Below are 26,074 nucleotides of genomic sequence, written 5' to 3' on the forward strand. Positions count from 1 at the left end.
GACAGAAACAGGGAAAATATACATTAAAGAAAATTAAGACAGTAGTGAAAGGGAATAATATTAAAAATATTGACAATAATATAAATAATAATGTAAATTATGTAATGTAAATTATAACTGCTGAATGTTGAATAGATAAAATGCATTTCACATTACAGTATATTAGTTATAAACAATCTATAACAATCTGTGGAGTCCAGCCTCCTGCAGTTCCACTGTCCACCGGCAGGGGGCGGTGACCACCCTAAGCGCCGCCGGCTGGACGCAGCATCTCCAGAGAAGAAGCGGAGCGCCGAAGCGGAGGTCATGCGGCGCTGCGCGGCCAAAATGCGGGAGGTGTACCCGACGCTGCTGCTGTGTGTCTACGGGTTCTTCACCAACCTGCGGCCGTCGGAGCCGTTCCTCACCGCCTTCCTGATGGGGCCCGACAAGAACCTGACGGAGACGCAGGTGAGGAGCCACTTCCGGTCGGAGAGCCGCTCCGTCGGTCACCGCGGTGACTTCACCGGCTCCCGGTGACTGAACGGGACCCGACCCGGTAGTTTATGCATTGATTTATATACATTAGTGTTTATGCTAATTAGCTCTTATAGGTGTCTGTGACGTCACACCACGTCACGTGTTCCTCAGTAGATTGACGTCTGCGTTGTGATTGTTGCGTCATCTGGAGCTGCTGCGGTTAAACCTGAAATACCTCCAGACAGCTTCCTCATTCTGACACACACACACACACACACACACACACACACACACACACACACACACACACAGAGAGGCTGTTTTTTCCCGAATGGATTTATTGAGTTATCAGATCTAATCAGGCTCTAATCACCACGTGGATGGAGATCAATCCAAAGGTCGTGACCTCCATCCACCGGCGTGACGTCACGGATGTCCCTGAGGTCACATGTTAAAGCTGAGTCAGCAGGACCGCTGTGGATGTGGAAGTTTTCTGGAGCTGTTTTCAAGTACATTTACATTTTTTTTTTGGACTTGATTTGAAATATTTGTTCTTTATTGTGTAACTTAATAAAGACGGAGCCCAGATCTACACGACAACACATCACAGCGTTTATGTCTCCATCGCTCCACTCAGTGTTACTTTAAACACACATATTGCACGTTTAAGATGAACACATTTACATTTTAATGGTTTCTCTTAATTTAAAATACTTCCTGGATTTCAGAGCTGCTGTTGTCTGAGTCTGGATTACAACAATAAAGCACCTGAACGTGGTTTTAAAAGCTCTTTAATCCCGACTTGATTTGCAGGTTTGGGCTCACACACACACACACACACACGAAGGTTTGGACCGTTTGAATGAACGGATCTTGGAAACCTGCGCACAGAAGAACGCTGAACTGAACATCAGCCAGCTCCATAAGGTCGCTGTGTGGAATCTGTTCGGAAAACACTTTAGACTGCGACGCTCCTGAACTCAACATTTTTACCCTGACCTGGGCTCGCGCTAGCTATTCGCCACGTCGCCGTAGGCGAAGTAAATTCCAGATTGACTCATAATCTCTAACTTATTGTGAACCGTGTACATTAAAGTGTTAAACAAACGTTAAATCCTGAAGTAACGTTACGTTACATTGACCTTTTTTCTGGTTTGACTCTCTCGACTTTATGTTTTGCTGAGTAATCTGCTGGTTGTGGACGAACCAGCTGATAATCCTGTTAATCCAGTGAGTCGTGACTAAAGCGACTCGCACCTGTTCCTGCAGGTGGTGGGTGAGGTCTACCCGGTGTGGACCTACTCCTACCTGGCGCTGCTGTTGCCCGTCTTCCTGCTGACGGACTACCTGCGCTACAAACCGGTGCTGGTCCTGCAGGCGTCCAGCCTGCTGGTGACCTACGTCCTGCTGCTGAGGTGTGGGGGCGTGGCCTCCATGCAGCTGCTGGAGTTCTTCTTCGGCCTGGCCACGGCGTCGGAGGTGGCCTACTTCTCCTACATCTACAGCGTGGTGGGGGCCGACCGGTACCAGCGCGTGACGGGTTACTGCCGCAGCGTGACGCTGTTCGGATCGGCCGCCGGCTCTCTGATTGGCCAGCTCCTGCTCTCCGTGGGGGGGGCGCGGCTGCTGGACCTGGTGATCGTCACGCTGGCGTCCGCCGCCGTCGCCTTCTTCCCCCCCTGGTTCCTCCCCATGCCCAAGAGGAGCTTGTTCTTCCACAAGGCGGCGGCGGCGGCGGCGGCGGAGGAGGAGGGGGGGCCGCGGAGCAGCACCGCCCTGCTGGAGAAGTCAGAAGACGCAGACAGGAAACCGCCTCTGAACTCCCAGAATGCATCACTCTCCTTACAGGAGTCCCCGCCGTCGGAAGGCGTTGAGAGCGGCGGGTTGGTGAACGTCCTGCGGATGCTGCTCAGCGACTTCCTGCAGTGCTACCGGTGTCGCCCCCTGCTGGCCTGGTCGCTGTGGTGGGCGCTGGCCACCTGCGGGTACTTCCAGGTGGTGAACTACGCCCAGGCATTGTGGGAAAACGTGCGCCCGTCGCACGACTACCACATCTACAACGGCTACGTGGAGACGCTGTCCACGCTGCTGGGTGAGGACACGCCCCCGTCGTGTGTGTGTGTGTGTGTGTGTGTGTGGGGGGGGGGGGGGGTCGGTCCCGACCGCGGCTGACCTGTGTTTGCCCCCACAGGAGCCCTCGCCGCCCTGCTGGTGGGGTACCTGCCGGTGCGCTGGTCCGTGTGGGGGGAGCTGGCGCTGTGTGTGCTCTCCATGCTGATGGGCGTGTGTGTGTTCGTCATGGACACCCTGAGGAACATCTGGCTGTGCTACAGCTCATACGTGTTCTTCAGAGCCGTCTACATGCTGCTCATCACCGTGGCAACGTGAGTTCAGGAGGCATCTAGACTCATCTGGGGCGGAATTTTTATATTTTCTATCTGATCTTCTCCTGTTTTAAAGCCCTGTAGACTTGTTTTGTCTCACACACACTCTCACACACACTCTCACACACACTCTGCAGTGTGTTATCATTTCTACCTCTGGTTTGAGAGATCAGTGAGACCTTGGATAATAAAGATGTAGTGAAAAACAACGTTCATAGACGTCAATTCCTGCCTCAGATGAGATGATAAGGAGGAAACATTTCAATAAAAATCAGCGTTTTAAATAAGGCCTGGCCTGTGAAGGGAGGTTATAACACTGTAATGACATTAGATATTAGCCTGTGTTCATAAACATTACATTAAATGTTCATTTTAACCTGATGAAAGAATGTTGACACTGAATTTATGCTTGATCGTGTCGCCGCTAACTACACACGTGCTGACTTCCTGTCCGCTCTGACTCCCCAGGTACCAGATCGCGGCGAGTCTGAGCGTGCACCGCTACGCCCTGGTGTTCGGCGTGAACACCTTCATGGCTCTGCTCCTGCAGTCGCTGCTGACGCTGGTGGTGGTGGACTCGGCCGGCCTGGGGCTGGACGTGTTCAAGCAGGTGAGCTGACCCCTCACCCCACCCCGATGATGTCATCTGATCCAGTGAGGTCACTTGATCCAGAGACACCCTGGAGTTGTTCACGGATCACACGAGGACTCTCCGGTTATATACCATCTGGTCTGAACGCTCTGGGGGGAATCTTCTATTTATATCTCCTGATCTGATTGGTCGTCTGTCTCCCTCAGTTCTTCATCTACGGGGGCTACTTCGCTGCCATCTCTGTGGTCTTCCTCATCGCTGGGCTTTGCAAACTGACCTCCAGGAGGCGCTGTGAGCGGGACGAGTCGGCCGACGGCCCGGCGGACGCCGAGTCGTGAGAAGACGACCCGAACTGAACCCTGGCCTTTAAAGACTTGAAGTCGCGTTAACGTGACGTCACTGTGTTGTAATTATAATAACGTGTTCACCAGTCGCACACAGGAACACCTGTGGTGTTCATGCACATGATAAAGGTGGTAATATATTCACTATTACCACCTTTATTTTAATTCCTAGTGAACGTTAATCAGCCTTAACACCACAGTTTATTGATCACAGATCAATCTTGCTCGCTGACGCCTCACTCTCGATGTGAAACATCACTAAAAGCACACAGAATGTTCCCGTATTTATCACCAGCCCAAAAAAAGTAGGTGTATATTTTTCTATTTATTATTTTCACACCTTACAATGGATTGTGAGTCGTACTGTAGCTCTTCGGTGCTGTGAAGGTGTGTTTGCGTCGGGGTAGAGGTTTGTGGGCTTTACTGAGCTGATCTGCAGATTAAAGCTGCTTCTGTCTGGATAAGATGATCAGGAATGGTTGAATAATCCAGAACAGGGTTTGGAGCAAGTGCCTTGAAAAGGTCAAAAATATTTGTTGCTTCCTGATGTGGTTCCTTGATCTCGTCCTCCAACGCGTAACGAACGAGTCAAACCCGTCACTGTTGGTCATTCCTGCAGTTTGTGTTCATTCTGTATTTATTTCTTTAAAGACAATCAGGAGTGTTTCTGAATGAGACGCGACTCCAAGGCAGCAGGACTGAGATCAGAATGAACCGTGTTGAGTTTGGAGGATTATTATGGTCTGTTTTCTGGGTTTATTGTAATAAGCAAGTAAATTAAGTCCACCTTAGATTGTCAGCGTGCTGCAGCCACACGTTTACCGCCGGGGTGTTGGTTGGTTATCAGGATTACTCAAAGGGCGTAACTGCTGGTGTTGATCTGGATCACGGTGTGTTTCGATGGAACGGGACAGGGATTATAATCCAGAATCTGGTGATCCGGAATCATTGAGGATCACAGAATATTCCCTAGTCGTGATCCAGACTGACCTGAGATCAGATCGAAGCTGAAACTGATTTAGGAGACAATAATAATGTGAGTTACATTGAGCTTTTTTATTTTATTTTATTTTTAATTATTTATTTGTAATTAATTATTATGATTTTTAGAAGAAAAACATTCAGAACCACATCGACTCATTTGGAATTTATTCAGGCCCCAGTTCATTACATTTCAAGTAATCCTGGTGACAAACACAAACAAGTGTGAAAACAGCTTTTTAACACAGGTTTAATAAAACTACAACGATCATCTAAGCACTGATCCAGCCTGTAATCAATATTAGTGTCATAAACTATGTTCACATATTTCTAAATATCACGTGACTGATGTAAAGTAGTTTATCAGCTAAATAAACGCTTCGTTTTGTGCTACGATCACATGATTACGTGCTAAAAGTCTCCTTATATACGAAACACGGACAGAAAAAAGTTTTATTTGTAGCAGAAATAAAGTTAGTTGTTAATGTTGGATACTCACGTGACTCTGATACTGGAGACAAACGTGTTTTATTTGTCAAATTAAACGTTTATTCATTCCTGTCAGCATTAACACCAAACAGGCTCCAGAAATGTAAATGTCAGCTAATCCAGGCACGGGTTTAATAATCCAGTAATGAGTGTAAACTGCTAATCTGAGGCCAGCCCCCCCCACCCCCATCATCTGACGCTCAGCTGCTTCTCACAGGAACCTTCCAGCCCCCGCCTGAACAAATCTTTTAAGCAGATTTGACTTTATTACCCGACCTCCGGAGCAGCTCCTGATTTTCCAGCAGAGTTTAACCAAATAAACAATAATTTTAATTTTTTTTTTTTATTAAAGGTTCCAGAACAAATACTTCCTTTAGTTACCAAAAATACTAAAATTACCAAATTTATCCTGAATTCTTTGTGTGTTTGTTTGCCTTTAAACCTCATATTTGTCGGTACTGAAAAGACGTTAATGATTTTTTACAAATGCCTTTGTTGGATGAAATGACACTGAAGGTGTGTGTTTTGTGTGTTTTTGTGTGTGTTCATGTGTTTTGGATTGAAGGTCATTAAAATGCTGCACGTCCTCTGACGTCTGTAGAATCATTCTGTTATTCTTTGCACTGTTTTTACTTCTGTCTGAAATAAAACTAGTTTATTACATTCCACAAATGTAAAAGTTCATTGTGATGGAATTATTATTATTATTATTACTGAATTTGTGTGGCACTTCTGATGGACGCTTCATATAGAAAACATAATTATCAGACAAAATGAGTTATTTTGGGTTCATTTTTTCTTTTTAACAAATAAACAAATTGCATTACTGTTCTAAATAAATAAACGGCTGATGTGAATTAAAAAATTTCCGTATGCGTTTGTGTCTTCACCAAAGTATTGGACAGAATCTTACATTATTTAAAAAAAAATTAGCTAATTATTATGTATTTATATTGTTAATATTGTGCGTCTCACTTAGAGAAGAGTGAAAAATTAAAAGAAAATTGAAGTTTAATTTCCCGTATCAGCAATTTACACATACAAGCTATTTTATTTTGGTAAATATTATGTGTTGCTTCAGAAAACCAGTTTAATATATTAATTTTACTTATAATTTACCTACATTTCATGTGTTTCAGTCTTTTATTTGAAAATTTGTACAGGTAGACCTCAGTTCACAACGTAAGAAAACCCTCCCCAGTTCTGAACTCAACTTTATTTATGAATGCATTTACAATGACATGATTAATAAAGTTTATTTTGAAGTCAACTCATCCAGGATTCTCTCTTCAGAAACCTCACGGCGTCATGGAAACCTTCGTCACACAGCGCCTGCATCCCGCTGGGGGGTGGGGGGAACAGAGCTCGGTTCAGACGTCTGATGTTCTCCACGGAGAGCTGGGGGGGTTCAAGAGGATGTTAAAGTTTGGTCAAAGCTTCAGGAACAAGAGCAGCAGAGCCTCACGTCACCATTATGTCCATGTTGGCCAGGCTGAGCTGAGTGCTGTAGCGCCCCCTGTGGACAGGACACACATCCTGCAGTCCGGCAAAGGGGGACACCGTGATGGTTCGTCCCACCGGCAGGATGGGGAGGCTGTTGGTGAAACCTCCATCCATCCATCTCTGAGGAAACAAAAGGTTCTCCAGAAAATGATCAGAAAATTACAGGAAATAAAGCATAAAGGCGGATTCTGTAACAAATTTATTAATGAACGTATGTGCAGAAATATTTGGTTAACATGAATCAAGTTTAAGCTTATAAACAATTAAAATTTATTTTTTAAATGTACAGAAAAAAAATCTCTAGTCTTCAGTTGCTTCTTCCTCATCGTGGGTTACGGGGCTAATAATATGATATATATATATACTTTATTTATCCCAAACTGAGAAATTGAAAATATTATTTAGATGTTAATTAATATTTAATATTATTTCATAATTAATATTATTTAATGTAAAATATTTTTTGTTTTATTCTGATTTATCGCACAGTTACATCATATTATGTCAATCTAACGGTTTACTGGTGATGTTTTTTTTTATTCTGATATTTGTGGACGTTACGACGTGAAACAAAAATGACGTAAACTTCAGTTTTGTTTCTTTTTCGTTTGAAAACAGACATAAGTCCACACGTCATAAATCGAGGTTTACCTGTACCGTTAAAGTTTAGTTTGACATTTGTTGCAGACGTAAGCCTTTTCATGCAGTTATAACACTTCATTTGCAGTTATAACACTTCATTTGTTCATGCCTGTCCTCTGAAGTCCACTGCTTTCAATCCAGCGTAGATCGGGACGTAGCTGCTGGCCAGCAGGGCCTGGAGACACCACAGCCAATCAGTACAGACCTGTGTGTGTGTGTGTGTGTGTGTGTGTGTGTGTGTGTGTGTGTGTGTGTGTGTGTGTGTATGTACCTTTATCAACTCCTCCCTGGAGGTGAAGCGAGACACGATGTGGTTCTTCCCACTCTTGGAGTGTGTGATGGAGACGTGGAGGCGGTCGTTGGCCAGAGTGTGAGCGTCTGCTGGGAGAACATCTTCTATTCCCTCCCTTCAGTTAATCCAACAGAATAAACATGAACAAACACAGAACCGGCTCCATTACATCAGAAACATAGAGATACCCATCACAGTGTCACCGTAATGTGAGCATGAAGTCGTATCCTGGTGTCGCCGCTCCAAACCTCTGTCGTCTCACACTGGCAGCAAATCCAAAGGTGAAGTTTTTACAGTGCTGCAAAAATGGGATTTTTTGTTTTGTTTTTTGGGATTATAATCTCTTTTTTTAACAAACGCTCCACAGATTAATCTGTTATTCTCCAGGATAACTGACCTCTATCTTGTCAGGGGCTGTGATCATCACCGCGGCGACCAGGGCCCCAGCTGAGGCCCCAGCACAGGACCTGAGGGACCCCAGCAGCTTGGTCCCATGGCAGGAAAACGCCTCCACGGCCCCCAGGTGGTAAATACCCAGAAACCCACAGGCAGCGAAGGACAGGTTCAGGGCGGCCATCGAGTCCTGCTGGACACATTCAATTCAATTTCAAAAAAACTTTATTTGTCCCAAAGGGGCAACAAAAAGCCCATAAACCAATAAAATACAGAATTAACAGAAAAGTACAGCTCAGTTATTTTATTTTTAGTTGTTTATTCCAGGACAAAGCGCGTCAGGAGAATCTCTGACCGTGTTTACGTTCAAATCATCGATAACCTTCAGCGTGACGTCACTTCCTGTCATTTCATTTCCGGCTCGCTTCGCAGCTTCTCAGTACTGCAGTAATAAATACTGCACGAGCTGTACGACTGTAACCAATCAGCGACAGGAAGAGACCCTTCTTCCGCTTCTTCCGCTTGAGATTTTCAAAATAAAACCTACATTAACTTAATTATGGTTGACTACCGTAAAACTGCAACTGACTAAGTGCGCGTCAGTCAGTTAATTTAGCTTTACTATAATTTCATTCATAAGTAAAATTAGGACTCTCCTTTGATCTTAAAATTGAGATTAAACCGATCATAAAGTACAAATATGATCAAAAAAAGTAGATCATAGCAATGGTGATGATCAAAGGTCCCTCCTGATCAATGAGATTTCCTAGCATCAATAGAAGGGAGATGATATAAGTGGACGATATATTTGAGCTGCAGCTTTTAGACTGTTCTGCGATGTCCGTTGTTAACAAAATGAACGTTGAAGCTACTCAAAGTTCTCTTGAGCCGTTTTATCTTCTGGACTCAAAAACCATCGACCAGAAAATCGAAGAGCAGAGGAACAGATTGAAAACTCTAACTCGCATCAAGGAAGCCATGGAGCCCACCGACCCCCCTGCAGACGATTATTGTGGGTGGGGTACCTGGTTTAAAATTGGGATAGCTACTGCTGCTCTGGTAGGAGTGCTAGGTGTTTTACATCATTACCATTTACCCCCAAGCATAGAGGACTAACCCGTGTCTGAGGATCTGTTTCTATCCAATGGCAGTCTGAACACCATCAGAACGACTAGAAAATGATTAGGAACACAAATCTGTGACATGTCTAACAGTGCGGTCCCTGATGTGCTGACGGCGGGTCTAGGGTACCAGGGTGGAATTTCAGAAACCCCAGTTGCCGTGTGGATTAGGGATTGTGGGTTTAATTCCCATCTGGGCCCATAATCCAGAGCTGACTGGATTGAAACCATCCTCCGGTGTCCCACCTTTTCAAGGTGTTGTGAACACAACTGAAAATTAATCCCAAATCACTTTATTGCTACTGTGAACACCTCAAAAAAAGACAAATCCATCCAAGAGGGGTTCCCGGTTTGAGTCCCGTTCTGTGTCGAGTTTGTTTGTGTGTGTGTGGGTTCTCTCCGGGTTCTCCAGCTTCCTCCCACCCCCAAAAACTTGTGCTTCAGGTGAATTAACTGGTCTCAAATTGTCCAGAGGTGTGAGTCTGTGTGTGTTTGTCTTTCATGTGGCTCCTTGGTACACCGGCGTCGTACCCAGAGTGTACCCTGCCTCTCGTCCCAAGTCTGCTGCTGCTATATTTCATCTTCCCTGTCAAACTTTTTGAACTTGAATTTGTGAATGATGGTCAGTAACAATACAGATTAATGCTGCGTTCTTCCAGCAATGCCAGACACCTCAGACCCTCTTTCTCCATGTGGTGACTCCAAACTCACTGCTTCACCAAGCATAAAAGAAACCCCAATAACACCACCCCCCTCCAAAAAAAACCAAACAAAACCATTAGCAAAAAACAAGTCACTGATTAATTTGAATTTTAGCCCCTCACCTGGACCAACTCCATGTCCAAAACTGTATTTTAATTGAGATGTTTTACCTCCAGATGGGACCGGCTCACTGCTGAGAAACAAACTGAGGGCTCCACCAATACTCATTATTATTATTATTATCATTTTTGACTTGTTCACCCTTAGAAATGATCAGTATTTCTCCTACATTGGATGCACTGATTGTAAATCACTATACAGTATTTCAAAATAAACCTCATCAGTGCCGTTACTGGAATCAAGTTTTTTATTATAACTCATTTCGTTAAGAGAGATGTTGAATCTTAATTTATGAATAAAGGTTGTTTATTGTCTGTAATTCTGCATTCGACTAAGGCCCCGTCCACACGATGACGCATTTTTTTGAAAACGCAACTTTTTAAAAACGCATCGAAAACTAGTCGCGTCCACACGACAGAAAGATGAGGGAGAAGGCCAGTGTGAGTAAGACAATAGATCAAAGCTAGTGTTTTGATCTATGACAGTAAGGTCAGAGCACTAGCTTTGATCTTTGACCTAAGCAAGTAGGTCAGGGTAAAATTTTGAATTCTGGGGTGTCGTGGGATGTTGCAGTCGGACTGAACTGGTTCTCATTATTATTACACTGCAGCTCGGCGTCATTAACGATTATCGCGCAAATGGAGGCCAGTCCGTTAAAATGTTGTCTGAGATGAAACCGGTCCGTGGACCACAAAAATAGCAGAATCACAAAACATCTATCCAACAATTTTCCTAACAAGAGAAATGTGATTAAAGAACAACGTTTTGAACCACAGGGATCTCTTACAGGACCTTCATTTGACTTCCGATTGCCCACAAAGGTTTTGTACAAATGATACCAATGACTTAATCCTGATTTCCAAGAGACATTAGTTCCAGATCTGGAAAAATTGTCATTCACACACACTCCATGTTAGGGAACAAAACCCAGACACACTCCAGGCAGGTGAAAACAGGCAGGGTAGTTATGTTTTTATTGAACTGACGTTGACACTTTCTGTCTCTGAATCATTTATTGCGGTTATTTTCTCCTACAACTACATTTGGTTGAGGCGTTACAGAAAACACATTAATTTTCCATTTTCAGCTCCTTCCACCGCTCTCACCAGCACACTTGTGTATCCTCACGTGAGGAAGCTGATTGAATCTCCTCCCACAAACGGAACAACCGAACGGCTTCTCCCCCGTGTGGATTCTCGTGTGTCGCCTCAAACTCCCGCTTTCTGCAAACCCTTTGCCACAAAACGAGCAGCTAAACGGTTTCTCCCCCGTGTGTGTTCTCATGTGTGTGGACAAGTTCCCGGAGTCCTTGAAATTTGCGTGACAAACAGAGCAGGTGAAGGGTTTCTCTCCCGTGTGCGCCCTCAGGTGTGTCGTCAAATTGGAGTTTTGTGAGAATCTTCTTCCACAAACGGAACACCTGAACGGTTTCTCCCCGGTGTGGGTTTTATGATGTTCTCTCAGATGCTCCTTGCGTGAGAATCTGGTATCGCAGACGGAGCAGCTGAAGGGTTTCTCTCCGGTGTGAACCCTCATGTGTCGTTCCACGTCCCCCTTCAACGGGAACGTCTTCAGACAGACGGAGCAGCTGAAACATTTCCAGTCCGAGTGAAGCCTCATGTGGGTGCTTAAGGTCTTCTTCCGCAGGTATCGCTTCCCACAAACCGAGCAACTGAACGGTTTCACCTCGTGGTCGAAGCCTGCAGCACGTTGGGGGGAGCTGATCGGATTGTTTCCAGCATCGTCTCTTAGAGGGTTTAATCCTGACTGGGGTCCGCTGGTATCATCCCAGTCGTGACTGTCATCGGTCTCTGGGTCGGAGCAGTGGGACGTCTCTTCATCGTGGTCTTCACTCTTCACAGCTTCATGAGTGTTGTTGTTATCCACCACCTCTAGACTGACCCAGGGGGGTTCCTCTTTAATGTGTAGAACATCTGGGGGGTCCTGATTAATCTTCCAGCCCTGTTGTTCAGGTGCATCCTCTTCTTCATTCAACAACATCTGCAGGACTTCTGTAAAAAAAATATCCAAAAACAGTCAGTCAGTTGTATAAAGTCGATCAGGCTGATCAGGTTTGGGGAACATTTCACAATCAGCCCCAGTGATCTGGTGCAAAAAAGTTTGGAGACCCCCAGCAGCTGACTGGACGGCAGGTGGCGCTACTGAGCGTCATTAGCATTAGCATAAATTCTTCTTCTCTGGAGCCTCATTGGTCTGCAGGTGAAGGTACCCTACCTGCTCCATCAGAGCACACCTGAGGCTGTAGGTCTCCAGACATCCGAGCCACGGATGGATTCTCCTCCGCGGAGCCACCGACCGGAACCCGACCGGGTCCGGTTAGCCACTTCCGGTCGATCCGCTAATCATCTGTGTGACTGGAGGCGATCCGGGATCATCTGACGGGAGCAACGGTGCATTTATAACACAGCAAGGCAGCGCGAGCTACCAGGAAGTACATCAACTTCCGGTACCGCTTCTGTGCTAATTTTCAAATTAAAAGCATCCAAACCGACTTGAATCACATGGAAAATGTAAAGGATGGTAGAAATGCTGAAAAAAATGCACAAAAAACTTGATTTTTGAAGTAAAAGCAGAAATACGGTCAGTTAATAATGTGTATTAATCAGTTTTAAATACAACTAAATAATGTCATCACAATATCTCTTTGCTTGAGATGGCTTAGAAATATTATTTAAAATTACTAACAGGATAATGATAATGTTTAGAATTAATTACGAATAGAATTTTTTTTTGTGGAAACACATCATGTTTCTGTTCAGGACTGGAAACCAGTAAATCCCTTTCAATTGATTAGTAACAGCTGGACAACAGGAGACAGATGCAGCTGCTCATTGCGGCCTCTGGGGGGCGCAAAAGAGAATTTGGTCAGCAAATGCTGGATTCCAATTCCGAGGCCCTTTGGAAGAATTCGATAAAGGAATGTTTTAATTCCTTTAAGACAACGTTGTCTATTTCATTCAGTATTTTTTGTGTGTTTTTGTTGTATTTACTTTTTATTAATGACGATGGTTTACATTTATTTGACTTTATTTTGTTCATCGTGCACTTTGTCAGCTGTAGAAAACATGACATCAGTTATAGAACATGAACTTTATATTTGCTTAGTGTTTTAACTACTTCCCTGTTCCAAGGAATTTATCCACTTTCTAAATTAGATGAGAAATTATATACAAAAAACACATTCAGTGAAAGAAGAGTAAAATATTTTTAATGTCAGGAAAGTTGAACAGAAGGCACAAACACAGTTTGAGAGGGCTGATACAAATCCAGTCTCTCTCTCTGCATAAACCACCTCCAACTTCTTCCCATCATCATTATATAATAAAATACACCATCACATCCAGTTTCTGTCTGCCAGCCGCTACGGGTAAATTTCAGAGAGGAACTCGATGCAATATATTAGCAGGTTAAACTGAAGCTCATTGTACAACAAAGCAAATACAGCTTTTTGAAAAAATATCTTTATATAATTGTACTCTTTTTCTACACACTGAAGCAAATCTGCCATAGAAAATGCAAAAAAAATTATGCCAGGACAATTAATCTGGAGGAATTAGTAAATCCACACTTGTTAATAGCATCATAGTAGAAGTGTTAAAGAATTAAAAATAGCAGGACTCTTAAGGCATCTGGAGAAAATCTTCTCCATAGTAGCTCAAAAACACTGAAGACATTTAAAGATCAGAAACATCTGTAAAGTACCAATGAGTCCCTTTCAAGCAGTCCTGAATTCGTTCAGAAAACACTGCCATGGCTTTGGGTTGTTTTTGGTTCGAATACAGATCCCAGAGTTTACGTACACAAGGACTGCCGTGAGCCAATCACAGCAAAGCATTGGGGTTAAAGTGACAGGTGACCCAAAGAAAAGTCAACGCATCCGAGAAACGAAATGAAAGTACGACCACAAACACATCGACGTCTCACACATAAAGCAGCGAGTTTTTCCACATCCAAATGAAACTACAACTCCTTTAAATCATAAAACTGACTTGAGTTCAAAGGTCACGGCCTTCATTCACCTCGTTGATTGTTTTCCTCTATGTAAGGGTCTCTAATAAAATAGCTGCAACTACTTAAAATACTCTTCCATCAAAATGTATTGATTGCCTTTAAAAAAAGAACAAACTTTTGAAATATTTTGACATTTTCTTCTTCTGCTGATTCACATCCATAAAGCAGATGTTTGTTTTCAGTAATTCAGCGTCCGTCACTTCCTGGTTTGCTCCAGAGACCAGGATGTGGACTCTAGTAGGGGTAGCTGTCAGGGAAGGCCTTCCTCCTGGACGCAGCGCCCCCCTCCGTCAGGTACGGACCCTCCTCTTCATAGCTGGGGAGGGGGAAGCCGTCCTCCTCGCTGGGGGCCAAGATGGCATCTGGGTCCACCTTCAGAGTCGGCCTCTGTTTGTCCGGGAACGCCATGGAGAAGAGCGCCTCGGGGTTGCAAACGAACTTGTAGACGTACCGTTCACCGGCCACCTGCAGGACGAGCCAATCAGACGCGAGACGAGTCAAGCTAACAAGCGCAAAGAGTAAAACTAGACAAGAAAAGGGGAAAAGCAGACCCTCAACCTTCTGCATGATGCCTTTCTCATAGTAATATCTCAGGGAGCGGCTCAGCTTGTCGTAGTTCATGGCCGGTCGGTTCTTCTGGACGCCCCACAGCCGAGCCACCTGCAGGAAACACACAGCACGGCTGGGTTCAACGTTAAGTCAATTTGAAATAAATAATCATCAACTGGACTTGATTTCCACCTCTGATCTTCAGCTAAAGCTGAATTTGCGTTTGATTTTAAATCGATGTGGCGCCGTGGAGTCTGACCTCTTCAGGATCGATCAGTTTGAACTCCATGTTCCGTCCGGTCCAGACGATGAGGTGACCTTTGGCCGGGTCGTCCAACAGCGTGAGCAGAAACTGCCAGAGCTGCAGAGAACCGCGCCGCTGGTACAGCAACGCCTCCTGCTTCAGTTTACCTAGCAACAGTCAGGTGATTGGTTGGAAACGTCTCACTGCGACACCACAACGGAGTCACGATTACTTCTCCCGTATCTCACCTTCCACACGCTGAGGAACAACACACGTGTCGTCACGCAACAGGTGAAGGTCGGCATCATGACTGAACCCTGTGGGGCAAAAAGTCCATGAGTGGAACCTGAACGCACCACGATGTGGAACCTGAACGCACCACGATGTGGAACCTGAACGCACCACGAGAACCTCCTGAGAGGAACGCGTGGCGACCAACTCACCGTTAGTGTTCTGGTACGAGACTGAAGACGACTGGCAGGTTCTCATCTCTAGGAAACACAGAGCTGGTCATCACTATGAAAACACACACACACACACACACACACACACACACACAAACACACACACACACACACCTGAATCCAAGCTGAAGTCTGTCGGTTCTTGTTTGATGGAGACGTGGTTGAAGGATTGTGGACCTGGACCAATCAGCCCCGGGTCTGGGTAACGTGGATCCACAAACTCCTGCTTTAAGCCTCTGTGGGGTACCGGGGGCTCTGATAGGTGACGCTGGTACAGCGGCCGCTGGTCGCGGCCGGGGGGTCGGTAGGACGCGTTCCCTTCCTCTGGAGGTAGGAAAGACAAGCAGGGCTCCGACCGCTGCCGATGGAACCTACAAACAAACCGGGAAGAGCGGGTTGAGGGTTCTGGTCCAACCGGATCCCAGTTGGGACCCCGTTACCGGGCCAGACCTGTGTTCGGTGCTGAAGGAGGCACCGGCGCAGCTCATCGGGGGACGCGGCAGAGCAAACTGGTTGGCTTGTGGGAGGCGGCAGTGGTGGTGTGAGTGACTCATGGTAGGAACGTGGGCAGAGGGGCAGTTATTGGTCAGCCGCGGGGCAGGAGGCGGTCCAGCGGAGTGGGCGGAGCCGCAGTGTCCTGGAGTGATGGCTTTGAGTCCAGTCGGCTTGTCGTCACAGGCACTGAGGACAGAAGAGCGAGTCGAGCACCAGGGAAACAAGACGCCTCCTTTCACTGATGAGTTTCAGTAATCAATCAGTAAAGGATTGATTATTAATCATCATGATGATGTCACACGTGTAGTGTTGGTGTACCTGTAACTATGAAGGCACTTCTGGGACGTCCTGCAAGGAGACGGGTCCTTAGACTGACCGGGCTCCCGCTTCACTTTACTGATGGGAAGTCCATGAAACATCACTACACACACACACACACACACACACACACACACACTAGTGATTAAAATAAACTGATCAGGAACTGTTGGACTGCGATCGATCACTCCGCTGACATTGATCCACATTTAATACTCGGATTCAAAGCACTGACGTTGTTCTATCGACACCAGCAGCACATACTCACAGTCACTGGACTGAAAATCTGGAACAAACTGTTCATCATCAGGAACCTGAGCTGTCAGAGGGGAAAACAGGACATCAAGCATCAGACACCTGTGACCTTTGACCCCCCCAGGTACCGTTTCAGGACATGAGCTCACCTTCTGCTATCCAGATTTCCTGGAGCTGACTCAAATCTTGAAAGAGTTCTGCAACAGCAGGACAAAGAAGAGCGTGAGGCGTGGTCAAAGCGATCACATGATCTCAGCTGACCAATGAACAAGTACCACTAATAGTGATGAGGCTACCCTCTGTGTCCTGAGCCAGCTCTTGGTCCATGAACGTCCTCTTCCCCTCGCTGACACATCCCTCTGCGTCGTCTGTGGAGCCGCTCTAGATGGTCAACAAAAATGTCTCGTGAACACTTGAACTTTGACCTGTGGTTGGATTTTTTTTTTTATTTTTTTTAACCCGGGTTTCAAACTCACCCTCTCGGGCATCACAAAGGGGACCTGCTGGTCGTAGAAGCCGTCCATGATGGCGGCGTCCTCACCCTGGAGGAAGGAGCGCTCACATGAGGCATAACGTGTCCCCAAAGGACCGGATGTAACTAATAAATGTAACAAATGTAACTAAATGTAACGTAAAATAAAGGTAACTAATCCTTAATGTTAAATAAATTTATTACTTATTCAATTTACAAACACGACTCTCAATCTGACCTCATAATGTCGTTGTATAATTGTATACAGATGCACAGAAAATATATATTTGTTTGTTTCTCTGTTCTAACACAAATCTTTTTGATTTGTCAGGTTATTAAGCTCACAGAAATCCATCAATCAAGGATCAAACTATCAATCAATAGATTCAAATTCAAAACTTTATTTTGTCCCAAAGGGACAATTGAAGAAAAAATAAGAAGTTAGGACAAAAACGCCCCCCCCTCCTCATGGTTAATTACTGCATTGTGGGAAATGTAGTGCTTGGTCGAGGTGTAACGAACTACGTATATAAGCTCTATGTAGTGGCCCAGCCCCCCGTGACGTCATCTTCCTACATCAGTTCATCAAATACTTGATCAAATACTTGATCCTTTGATCAAAAACAGCTGTTTTTGATCAAAGGATTTGTTTATCAACACAAACATGTTTGTTTACGTTCTGACGCGAGTCAAACAAAAACAATCAGACGCGATCAGAAAAACGAACTGAACGAGGGCCGTGACGCACGGGACCCTCACACCACGTGACCCCACAACCACGTGACCCCAACCTTGTTTTCTCAATGAACTGAAACTCGATCCCCGCGGGGGGAGGAGGAGGGGGGCAGAAAAATGGCGTTGGCTTCAGAATCCTCCTTTACCCCGCAACAACGCGGTTTATCTGCCAATAAGAGGAGGCGCGTGTGAAGATGGTGTAATAGTAGTGATAATGCACGACTCACGTGACGAAGGAAGTTTGTTCGCAGCGTGAAATCGAGGCGCAGATTCGCTCCTACATCCCCCGCGGACCCGCGAATAAAATCTGGGCTGTGGTTTTTTTTTCTCAATGAACGACTCTGACGGCTTTGTGTGCTGTGCTGCATTCCTATTGGTTGAAGCACATGCCAGTCAAACAGCCGTCCAATCGGCATCCAGACTGCTCTGACGTCACGTCCCTGGTGTTTTTATGAATGGCTGCGTTTCATTCACGATCCGCTGAGTTCTTAAAGGGACAGTAACCAAATAAATCCGGACCCCTCAGTTTAAAGGAAAATAAATGACTACAGTACATTTATTCTGTAAAGATTATGTCTGATAAAATAAGAAATAACACAACATTAACTTTTATTAATCACAGAACGTAACCAGAACCATGTTTGAGTCTTCTTTTACTTTCTCCGACCCATATCGTTGCTTTAAACGTCACCCATCGTTTGAATTTATGTATCTGACTGTTGTGTGACACGCAATCACATGAAGCTCAAACCACTTCAATGAGGGCTTTAGAAAAACTGTTGGACACTTATTGATCATTCATAATCACTCGGGAAGAGAGAATGCATTGATCGGGGCGGCACTAGCTCAGTCCACTGGGTCGTCGGCTGGGGGTCAGAGGTCGGCTCAAGGCCCATGTGGGCCAAAAACAAATTGTGGAGTGTGAATTGGTAGTGGAGAGGTGCCAGTTCACTTGCCGAGGTGCCCTTGAAAATTAATTTTCTTCTGCTGATTGGCCGCCTCCCACAGTCAGGTGACTTGTTTATGGTTGTCCTTATGGTCACCCATTATAGAATAAACATCCTCCTATGGATAATAAACATGATTTGAATTGATCTGACTCATCTTCTGGACAGATGACTTCGTCCAGCGTCTCCTCCGTGTTTCCTCCCATTCAAACATGACGTAGCACACGTCATGCTAGAGTTAGAGGTTATACCATCCAGTCACGTCTTTAGAATGAGACACAGCTAATGATGGTTTAGTCGTCGTGTCTGACTGGTGATCGATGTCTGGAATATTTGTCCTTCACTCATTGCAGGCTGTCAGCTTATCATTAGCATCTATGATGCCACTGGACTGTGTGAGGTCAAAAAAAGAGTCACATATCAATAATGTCCAGTTGTTTCTTTATAAACACTGCCCTCTCCTGGTGACTTTATGAAACTTCCACAACCTGCGGTGACGTCACTGAGTTTGGATCGGGTGTCCCTTAAAATTCCTCCTTTTTTAAATGAGTCGGTCCTAAAACTGCTGCATAAAAATTCATCCAAGCTCCTCAGATCATCTCTGAGATAAAGGAAATGTTCAAACTACGGGAAGCAACAGGAGACAAATAAGAAGGAAACACAACGTTCAAACTAATACGAGTTCTTAGGCCTTTTTATTTGTACTGTATATTGTTGGTGGGTAATATTTCTTTGTAGGTGTTGGTACTACTTTGTGCAGTATGACGGAGAAGTTAAAGGTCCCATATTATGTATTTTTAACTTAATGTCATTCAGCTGCCAGCTCTCCAACTAGACTGTATTCCAAATATTTTGACCTCAAGTGATCTGTGGTCCTAAATATCAGCTTTTCAAAATCGCTCATCTGAGCTACTCGCCAAACGCTTCGTTTCAGGCCTCCGGCTGCAGTATGTTAATGAGCTCCACTGGGCCACGCCCCCTTCACCTGGGCCCCGCCCCTCTGAAGTAGAGCGTTAGGCTAACGGGACACTGACCGGCGTTACGTTTGTTAGCATTATGGCGTTTGGAGGACCCGTCGTGTCGGCGTACATCTATGACCCTGAGTCGGACCCAGAAGAAACACCGACTGTGCGGCTGCAGCAGGACGTTTCTGAATGGTTAGTACGTGTGAACGTTACTTAGTTGGTTCTGTGTTGTTTTGTTGTGTAACCTACGTCATCACAGGACGTTAGCATCGTCCGGTAGCTACTTTAGCTTCTACTCCCGCCTCTCATCACAGTAATAATGTCACATGTCTTATGTGTTTAGTATATGTACAGATGTGTTTACTGTCACTTATAGAAATACAGCAACATTTTAACAGTAAAGTCTGATGGTGTTCTGATAGTTATTACCATGTGGCTAATGCTAGCTTCTGCTCACGGCTAAGTGACTTTATTTTTCCATCACATTGATTAAACCCGTTACTAAGCTGATCAATGTTTGAGGCAGTCCTCTGTGACGACACACGGAGCTGACACCTGCTACCATCACACCAGGTTAATGGTGAAATGATGGAACCATACTGCAGTGATGCCTTTATCTGCTCTATTTTGAGGTGTCCTCACCTGTTGTACAGGTGTTCCTGTGGACACTGAATGTGTGCCAACAGAAGCAGAAAACATCTGTTTGGAGACACAAGTAACAAGCTCACAGCTAAACCACAAAGTTATGTCTCTACGGTATTCGGCTACTTTTACAGCTGTAAATTCAAATGACCTTTACCATGTTTTCCACTGTAGGTTAGGAGCCGTCTGCAGGTTGAGGAGGCTCCGTGCATGACTCAACATCCTGGGTTCCAGCCTGTGTGCCTAAACGTGTACACCCTACAAACGGCCGGTCACGTACTGAGGGCCGAGTGTGGCCCTTCACGTCTGAGATGAATACATCGGTAAGTCGTTCTTTGAAAAATGTCGGAATAAAAACTAGTTATGTCTTACTTTGCTTCATTAGGCATTCCTTCATTAATGCAGTAACATGACATATACAGACGTACCTCGGTACTCGACCATAATCCGTTCTGAGGTGGTGGTTGAGCACCCATTTGTTCGAACACCGAAACTAATTTTCCCATAAGAAATAATGGAAAGTATTTTAATCCGTTCTTACCATTAAGAAAAATACCTAAAATATTATGAGAACGTGTATCTAAACAACAATGAAGACGTACATTTGCACAAACAGTACATGATAAAGATAAATAAAGCATTATAAACCATTTTGTATAATTTACTTACGTTTTGGAGAGTGGTTGATGGCACTAGCGTCATCATGGAAGGGGAATCCCCTTCCATGATGACGCTAGGTAACGCGCCTCCAGGGGTTTTCTCCCTTCTCTCTCTCTTCCGTGGAGGTGAATCTGGCTGGGCAGTAGCCTTCCTCTATTCTTTAAGAAGGAACCTGTCCATTGTCAGTTGCTTCTGCTTCAAGATAGTGGAAATCGTTGACTTTGCCATTTCGTACTACGACGCGAGGTCGGAGACTCGTACACCACTTTCATATTTTGCTATAATTTTCGTACGTCTTTGCGTACGTCTTACTCCGCTGGCGGTTTGAGTTGAACTGACGCTTACCCGAAGGCCGGGGAGCGCGGCCGAGGAGCGCGTTCGGGTCGACTCGGCTAGTCGAGTACCGAAAATCTGTTCGGGGTCCGATGCATTTTCTACTCGAATTTTTTGGTCGAGCACCGATTTGGTCGAGTATAGAGGTATTACTGTATAGGTACAACAAAGTCTAATATTGTATTTGCGACACCTTGATTTTTATCTTATTAATAGACATGTTGAACATTTTTTGGTATTCACAATCCATTTATGTTGACATATACAAGCATTTATTTACATAAAACAATACATCCAATAATAATAATGAGAACACAGGGCCATCCTGTCAGGAAATCAACAACAGTTGTAATACTCAGGATTGAAAACATTGTGAAATAAATAGTTTTGTGTCCTTTTTCTGTAGACGGTGCAGACATCTGGCCTATCGCCCCTTTGTTGGCTGGTGCTGGGGCTACTTAGGACGCAGAATCCGGGTTGTCATCCCAGCCTGTGTGGTCCTTCACATACGCCAGGAGTTTCCTGAAGACGAAGGCCACTACGCTGGATTTAGACCGAGTCTTGGTTGAACCTGGTCATGTAGCTGGCAATGACCTCCTCCTTGTCCCGACGCTCATACTGGGCAGACAGATTCTCGGGGAGAGGAATGGACAACATCTCATTTGTGTATGGCACGAGGTCCACCAAGACTTTGTCACATGAGGTCCAACATGTCAGCTACAAAACCTGTTCAATAAAACACAAAGATAGATCTTTACTGTTATTGATATTGTTTGATTCTTTTCTCTGTTTAGAAAAATTGTGTTCAAAATACATCCTGGTACTTGCTACTAATTTATTTATTTGTATGGTTACTTTTCACTGTGTTTTGGTGCGAACCATTACCAACAGAATTTCAAAACATGTTTGTTTGAAATATTAAAACATTGCAACACTAACAGAATGTTGGCTCTGTCTTGTGAGGTTTGACTCTGCATTGCCCCTTCAAAAGCCTTTGGAAAGTGGATCTTGTAGAGGGGTACACCAAACGTAACGAAATAAGGAGCCAAAACAATTTATGACATACATGAATCTGTCTCAAAATTTTTTATACTAAAGTTTTCACTTCACTTACTGTCTTGCTGGAATATTCTAATACACAACACTCTTATTTTTTACTGAACTACTATCAACACATGTGCATTCACTAACACCTACAGACAACTATATTTGGAAAATTAGTCTAACCAATTTTATTAAACATTGTATGGAATATGACTTGTACATACCTTTACTTCAATAGTGGGAATGAAGAGTCCTGCAGGACAGCTGTGTACCAACAGTATGGGTGTCCCCTGGGTCAGTTTGGCCCCCCACATCCCTTCAAGCTGTGGGCTGAAAGGATGCACAAGGAAGAGGGACACTAATTTCAGGACACCAATGTTCTGATTTTGGATAAGGAGGACAGACCTGTGTGTGTTGTCGCTATGACGACCAACAAACAATCGACTCTAACACGTGCGCGCGCACACAATACGAAACAAAGCACAACTCCCTACTTAGCCTAGCATAGCATGACTTCATTCATGCTAACCGACAAAAAGGAAACATAAAATGTGAGCCCAACTCTGGTGCGTTGTACCTACAGTAGGTACTGTAGGTTTAGCACACACACACGTTGTGCCTACATTAGATACTGTAGGTTTAGCACACACGTTGGAGCTCACACAAGCAAACGCAAAACAAAGCAGTACCACCTAATTATCCAAATAGCACTCGATCCCCCATGCTAACAGACAACTGCTAAAGATAAATGTGGTGAGACTTACCTGTAACCAGGGTGCAGGTCCTTGGTCCTTGGTCCAGGGTGCAGGTCCTTGGTCCCTATGGTTGGGAGTGATCCTTGAATGAGGACCAGTCTCAGACAAAGCCCCGTCTGGACTGACCCTCGTTGCTAAAACAGGCTGGACTGAAGTGGTTCACACACAAACTAACGTGCAGGAGATGTAGCTGCACAGAGACATTAAAAATGAAATGTAACCACGGTCTGTTCTGTTCTTCATTGGATGGGATGGAAAATAAACACTGGTGTTGATTTGTACAATCAACAACTGAACAACTACCTCGTCTCCTTCTCACGGACGCCATTTCAACAGACTGCTGCCTCACGTCCGACACGAAGAACTCCGTCTTGGGGGATGGCCACGCCCTTGGGCGTGTCAACCAATCCATATCGTCCACGCCCCTGAGCATGTCCACCAATCCATATCGTCCAATACTCTGTCCAATAGCACAGAGTGCAAAGTCTGACGTCAAGAATGCCTATTCTAGCACTTTGTGGTCGAATCGAGTCGTTCAGAGCCATGACTTCCTAAAGTCCAAATATCTATTGATGCAGGAAGTGTTTGTTTACCAGATTCTAGGAGTTGGTTGGGTTAGGGAGGACCACTATGTATATGTAAAGACCTGAAAAAGTGTGATTTTCATAATAGGACCCCTTTAATTTCCCTGACGGAACCTCCTTAAGGGATCAATAAAGTTCTATCTCTAATACTTTTATTTCTGCTTCATTACTCCGTTATTAAAGTACATCACACACCCTGTGATGAAATCTGACGTCAGCGTTCACAGCCGGGTTCAGAGCCACTTCCTGCCGATCAGCTGACTCAGTCGCCGCGGACGACAGACGGGCAGATTTTAGTGTCACGTGACGCAATTGTGAAGAACAGTGATGACATCACATGAGCGCCAGACCTCAGAAGAGCCCGAGACGGAAGCTTTGTCTAACATCTTCCGGTTGCCCTTCATATTGATGGCTCAGGTCAGGAGGGGGGACCCGGGTGTTCACCAGGAGTTCCCACAGAGAAACACTCCGAGGAGTGAAATCAACTTCTCGGTTCCATTTAGTTTCTATTTCAATCGAAGCCGGTTTGTTAACTGTTGACTTTGAGTTGCATCATCAACCAGAAATTTCAGAGCGAGGCCTCTGCTGACAGGAAAACAGCTGATTGGCTACTTCCCTGCTGTGCCAGAAAGAGCTGACCAGTCTGGTGATTGTTCAGGAGGACAAAGCCCTGGTGGTCCGTGGGTTATAAAGGCAGGGTGGAGCTCCTGACACCTGTTAGTCAGACTGCATGATGGGTAAGGTAAGGCTGTGGCGTCTCCCGTGGCCCTCGGCGTCCGTTGTGGAGCGTGTTTCTTCATGCATCCTTTCCATCCCGTCCTGCAGATCATCTTCTACGAGGACCGGAACTTCCAGGGCCGCCACTATGAGTGCAGCAGCGAATGCTCCGACCTGCACTCGCACTTCAACCGCTGCAACTCCATCAGGGTGGACACCGGCGAGTGGATGGTCTACGAGAGGCCCAACTACATGGGGTACCAGTACTTCCTGAGGAGGGGGGACTACCCGGACTACCAGCGCTGGATGGGCTTCAACGACTGCGTGAGATCCTGCCGGATGATCCCCACGGTAACCCTCGCCTCCAGCATCTTCTCAGTGTGGTCGATGTTCCTCTAAGGGTTCCTCCTCGCTGCAGCACCAAGGCGCCCACAGGATGATGATCTACGAGCGCACAGAGTTCGGGGGGCAGATGATGGAGCTGACGGACGACTGCCCCTCCCTGCTGGAGCGCTTCCATTTCAACGACGTCTCCTCCTGCAACGTGATGGACGGACACTGGATCTTCTACGAGCATCCTCACTACAGGGGGCGCCAGTACCTGATGCGCCCCGGGGAGTACAGGCGCTTCAATGAGTGGGGAAGCATGAGCTCAAGGGTGGGGTCCATCCGGCGAATTATTATGTAAGAAAATGTTTGATTAGTGTAAATAAATCTACCCAATAACCAATGACCACGTCACTTTACACATTGTTTAATGTAAATCTATTGTTCTACCAAAAGTTATTTCTCTTCATAACCGTTTTAATTCCTATTAAAAGCTGCTGCTGCATGAATTTTCTCCAATTTAGGATCAGATCAAACCCATTTATTCATCCATCAATCCTCCATGCATTTCTCTCACCCTTCAGACCGGACCTGTGCAGTGAAGCAAATCGTCCACACGGGGGCGCAGTTTCTCTATGACAGGCGTCACGTCAAATTAAAAGTTAGATCCTGGAAACTACTGGAGACACTCCTGACTCTAGTAAATAGAATCTAACTTAAAGGGTTTGTCTTTAAAAACCACACATTTAATCTAAAAACCATCAACTTGTTTTTCCAAATTTTACAAAGCGTTTAAGGAAATTCACAAACAGATTTCCATAAGCTAGTAAAATGTCTATTTTAAAATCACACTTCTGTAAAGGGTTTGTTATATTTATAGACAAAGGATTTCTCAGTAAATTATCTTCATAGATTTCTTGCTGAAAACATTCTTGCCAACAGTCAAGGTTAAAAAAAAAGTCTTACGGCAAAACTTTACACTTGTTTTTGTTCAACAACTCTAAGCAAGACTCTACGTGGAAATCTGAAGATGACAGGAGCATTAAAAGTCAAAAATGCTCCATCAGACTCCCAGATAACTAAAAACAGAAGGAACGGAGGTCAGATATCGGGTCAGGCTGTTTCATGGAGAAAACGTCCACCTCGCCTCGGTGGGTCAGACAGTCGTGGAGACAGAGGTTGATGAAAAACGAGCCATAACAGAAGGTTTGGACTGTGGCTCTGTAATTTCTCTACAAATCTCTGATTTCCCCTCCTTCATCTCCAGACTATTTATAGCCGCTGCATTCCTCCCAGAGAATGAAATGATCTCTGAGACAGTACAATGCCAGAAATAACAGGTTTGGACAAACATTTTCTGAGGCGTGGTGGGCCTGGCTGACCATTACTGAGTTCCACTGTGGTTTCATCCACTGTTTTTCCCTCCAGTCCATTTATTCATCTGTTATTCTAAATGGCAGTGGGTTTGTGGGGGGGGGGGTGTTCAAAAAAACAGTTGTATGAACTGACATGAA

General features: G+C 45.0%; 5 protein-coding genes and 1 long non-coding RNA gene across 9 annotated transcripts; 3 read left to right on the forward strand and 3 right to left on the reverse strand.

Annotated features, from left to right (window-relative positions):
• The first annotated feature begins 126 nt into the window (after positions 1-126).
• On the forward strand, positions 127-5,852 carry slc19a2 (solute carrier family 19 member 2). Its single transcript, XM_068308947.1, has 5 exons — positions 127-450; positions 1,729-2,551; positions 2,651-2,843; positions 3,312-3,453; positions 3,642-5,852. Exons 1-5 carry the CDS (start codon positions 307-309, stop codon positions 3,771-3,773), a joined length of 1,434 nt encoding a protein of 477 aa, XP_068165048.1. The 5' UTR covers positions 127-306; the 3' UTR covers positions 3,774-5,852.
• A 611-nt stretch (positions 5,853-6,463) lies between these two features.
• Positions 6,464-8,508, reverse strand: pnpla4 (patatin-like phospholipase domain containing 4). Its single transcript, XM_068309541.1, has 7 exons — positions 8,435-8,508; positions 8,084-8,269; positions 7,890-7,984; positions 7,666-7,801; positions 7,504-7,569; positions 6,720-6,872; positions 6,464-6,647 (listed from the first exon to the last, which is right to left on the reverse strand). Exons 1-7 carry the CDS (start codon positions 8,486-8,488, stop codon positions 6,516-6,518), a joined length of 822 nt encoding a protein of 273 aa, XP_068165642.1. The 5' UTR covers positions 8,489-8,508; the 3' UTR covers positions 6,464-6,515.
• Positions 8,509-10,985: 2,477 nt separating this feature from the next.
• Positions 10,986-12,441, reverse strand: LOC137591545 (gastrula zinc finger protein XlCGF17.1-like). 2 transcript variants are annotated; one of them, XM_068309617.1, is made up of 2 exons: positions 12,277-12,441; positions 10,986-12,034 (listed from the first exon to the last, which is right to left on the reverse strand). In XM_068309617.1, exon 2 carries the CDS (start codon positions 12,021-12,023, stop codon positions 11,106-11,108), a length of 918 nt encoding a protein of 305 aa, XP_068165718.1. In that variant the 5' UTR covers positions 12,024-12,034; positions 12,277-12,441; the 3' UTR covers positions 10,986-11,105. The 2 variants fall into 2 exon arrangements, with proteins under 2 accessions (XP_068165718.1, XP_068165717.1); XM_068309616.1 differs by having other exon boundaries at positions 12,258-12,441.
• A 788-nt stretch (positions 12,442-13,229) lies between these two features.
• Positions 13,230-17,906, reverse strand: LOC137591388 (ETS translocation variant 5-like). Of its 3 annotated transcripts, none has more exons than XM_068309344.1 (13): positions 17,814-17,906; positions 16,856-16,921; positions 16,676-16,760; positions 16,529-16,576; positions 16,393-16,443; positions 16,125-16,227; positions 15,762-15,992; positions 15,426-15,682; positions 15,291-15,338; positions 15,096-15,164; positions 14,863-15,014; positions 14,613-14,714; positions 13,230-14,519 (listed from the first exon to the last, which is right to left on the reverse strand). In XM_068309344.1, the coding sequence occupies exons 2-13, from the start codon at positions 16,901-16,903 to the stop codon at positions 14,289-14,291; spliced, it is 1,425 nt and encodes a 474-aa protein (XP_068165445.1). In that variant the 5' UTR covers positions 16,904-16,921; positions 17,814-17,906; the 3' UTR covers positions 13,230-14,288. The 3 variants fall into 3 exon arrangements, with proteins under 3 accessions (XP_068165445.1, XP_068165443.1, XP_068165444.1); XM_068309342.1 differs by having other exon boundaries at positions 16,655-16,760; XM_068309343.1 differs by having other exon boundaries at positions 16,655-16,760; positions 16,856-16,977; positions 17,814-17,887.
• A 1,659-nt stretch (positions 17,907-19,565) lies between these two features.
• On the forward strand, positions 19,566-22,057 carry LOC137591648 (uncharacterized). The gene is made up of 3 exons (XR_011034694.1): positions 19,566-19,690; positions 20,315-20,463; positions 21,540-22,057. It is a non-coding gene; the product is annotated as an uncharacterized lncRNA (long non-coding RNA).
• Positions 22,058-24,167: 2,110 nt separating this feature from the next.
• LOC137591303 (gamma-crystallin S-1-like) lies at positions 24,168-24,952 on the forward strand. The gene is made up of 3 exons (XM_068309211.1): positions 24,168-24,258; positions 24,342-24,584; positions 24,652-24,952. Exons 1-3 carry the CDS (start codon positions 24,247-24,249, stop codon positions 24,919-24,921), a joined length of 525 nt encoding a protein of 174 aa, XP_068165312.1. The 5' UTR covers positions 24,168-24,246; the 3' UTR covers positions 24,922-24,952.
• The last annotated feature ends 1,122 nt before the right edge of the window (positions 24,953-26,074 follow it).

This window comes from Antennarius striatus, chromosome 24 (assembly GCF_040054535.1).
Source record: "Antennarius striatus isolate MH-2024 chromosome 24, ASM4005453v1, whole genome shotgun sequence".
NCBI classification, from domain to species: Eukaryota; Metazoa; Chordata; class Actinopteri; order Lophiiformes; family Antennariidae; genus Antennarius; species Antennarius striatus.

Coding starts and splice junctions, on each gene's coding strand:
- LOC137591388 (XM_068309342.1), bottom strand. CDS start 16,903: ATGGACGGCTTCTACGACCAGCAGGTCCCCTTTGTGATGCCCGAGAGG. Junction 16,444..16,528: donor GGAAATCTGGATAGCAGAAG/GTGAGCTCATGT, acceptor CCCCTCTGACAG/CTCAGGTTCCTGATGATGAA. Junction 16,228..16,392: donor AGATTTTCAGTCCAGTGACT/GTGAGTATGTGC, acceptor GTGTGTGTGTAG/TGATGTTTCATGGACTTCCC.
- LOC137591303 (XM_068309211.1), top strand. Junction 24,585..24,651: donor CCTGCCGGATGATCCCCACG/GTAACCCTCGCC, acceptor TCCTCGCTGCAG/CACCAAGGCGCCCACAGGAT.
- pnpla4 (XM_068309541.1), bottom strand. CDS start 8,488: ATGACAGGAAGTGACGTCACGCTGAAGGTTATCGATGATTTGAACGTA. Junction 7,570..7,665: donor CCAGGGAGGAGTTGATAAAG/GTACATACACAC, acceptor TGGTGTCTCCAG/GCCCTGCTGGCCAGCAGCTA. Junction 6,648..6,719: donor TGGCCAACATGGACATAATG/GTGACGTGAGGC, acceptor GAACCCCCCCAG/CTCTCCGTGGAGAACATCAG.
- LOC137591545 (XM_068309616.1), bottom strand. CDS start 12,300: ATGTCTGGAGACCTACAGCCTCAGGTGTGCTCTGATGGAGCAG. Junction 12,035..12,257: donor GGTGTGCTCTGATGGAGCAG/GTAGGGTACCTT, acceptor TTTTTTTTACAG/AAGTCCTGCAGATGTTGTTG.
- slc19a2 (XM_068308947.1), top strand. CDS start 307: ATGCGGCGCTGCGCGGCCAAAATGCGGGAGGTGTACCCGACGCTGCTG. Junction 451..1,728: donor AGAACCTGACGGAGACGCAG/GTGAGGAGCCAC, acceptor CTGTTCCTGCAG/GTGGTGGGTGAGGTCTACCC. Junction 3,454..3,641: donor GGCTGGACGTGTTCAAGCAG/GTGAGCTGACCC, acceptor TGTCTCCCTCAG/TTCTTCATCTACGGGGGCTA.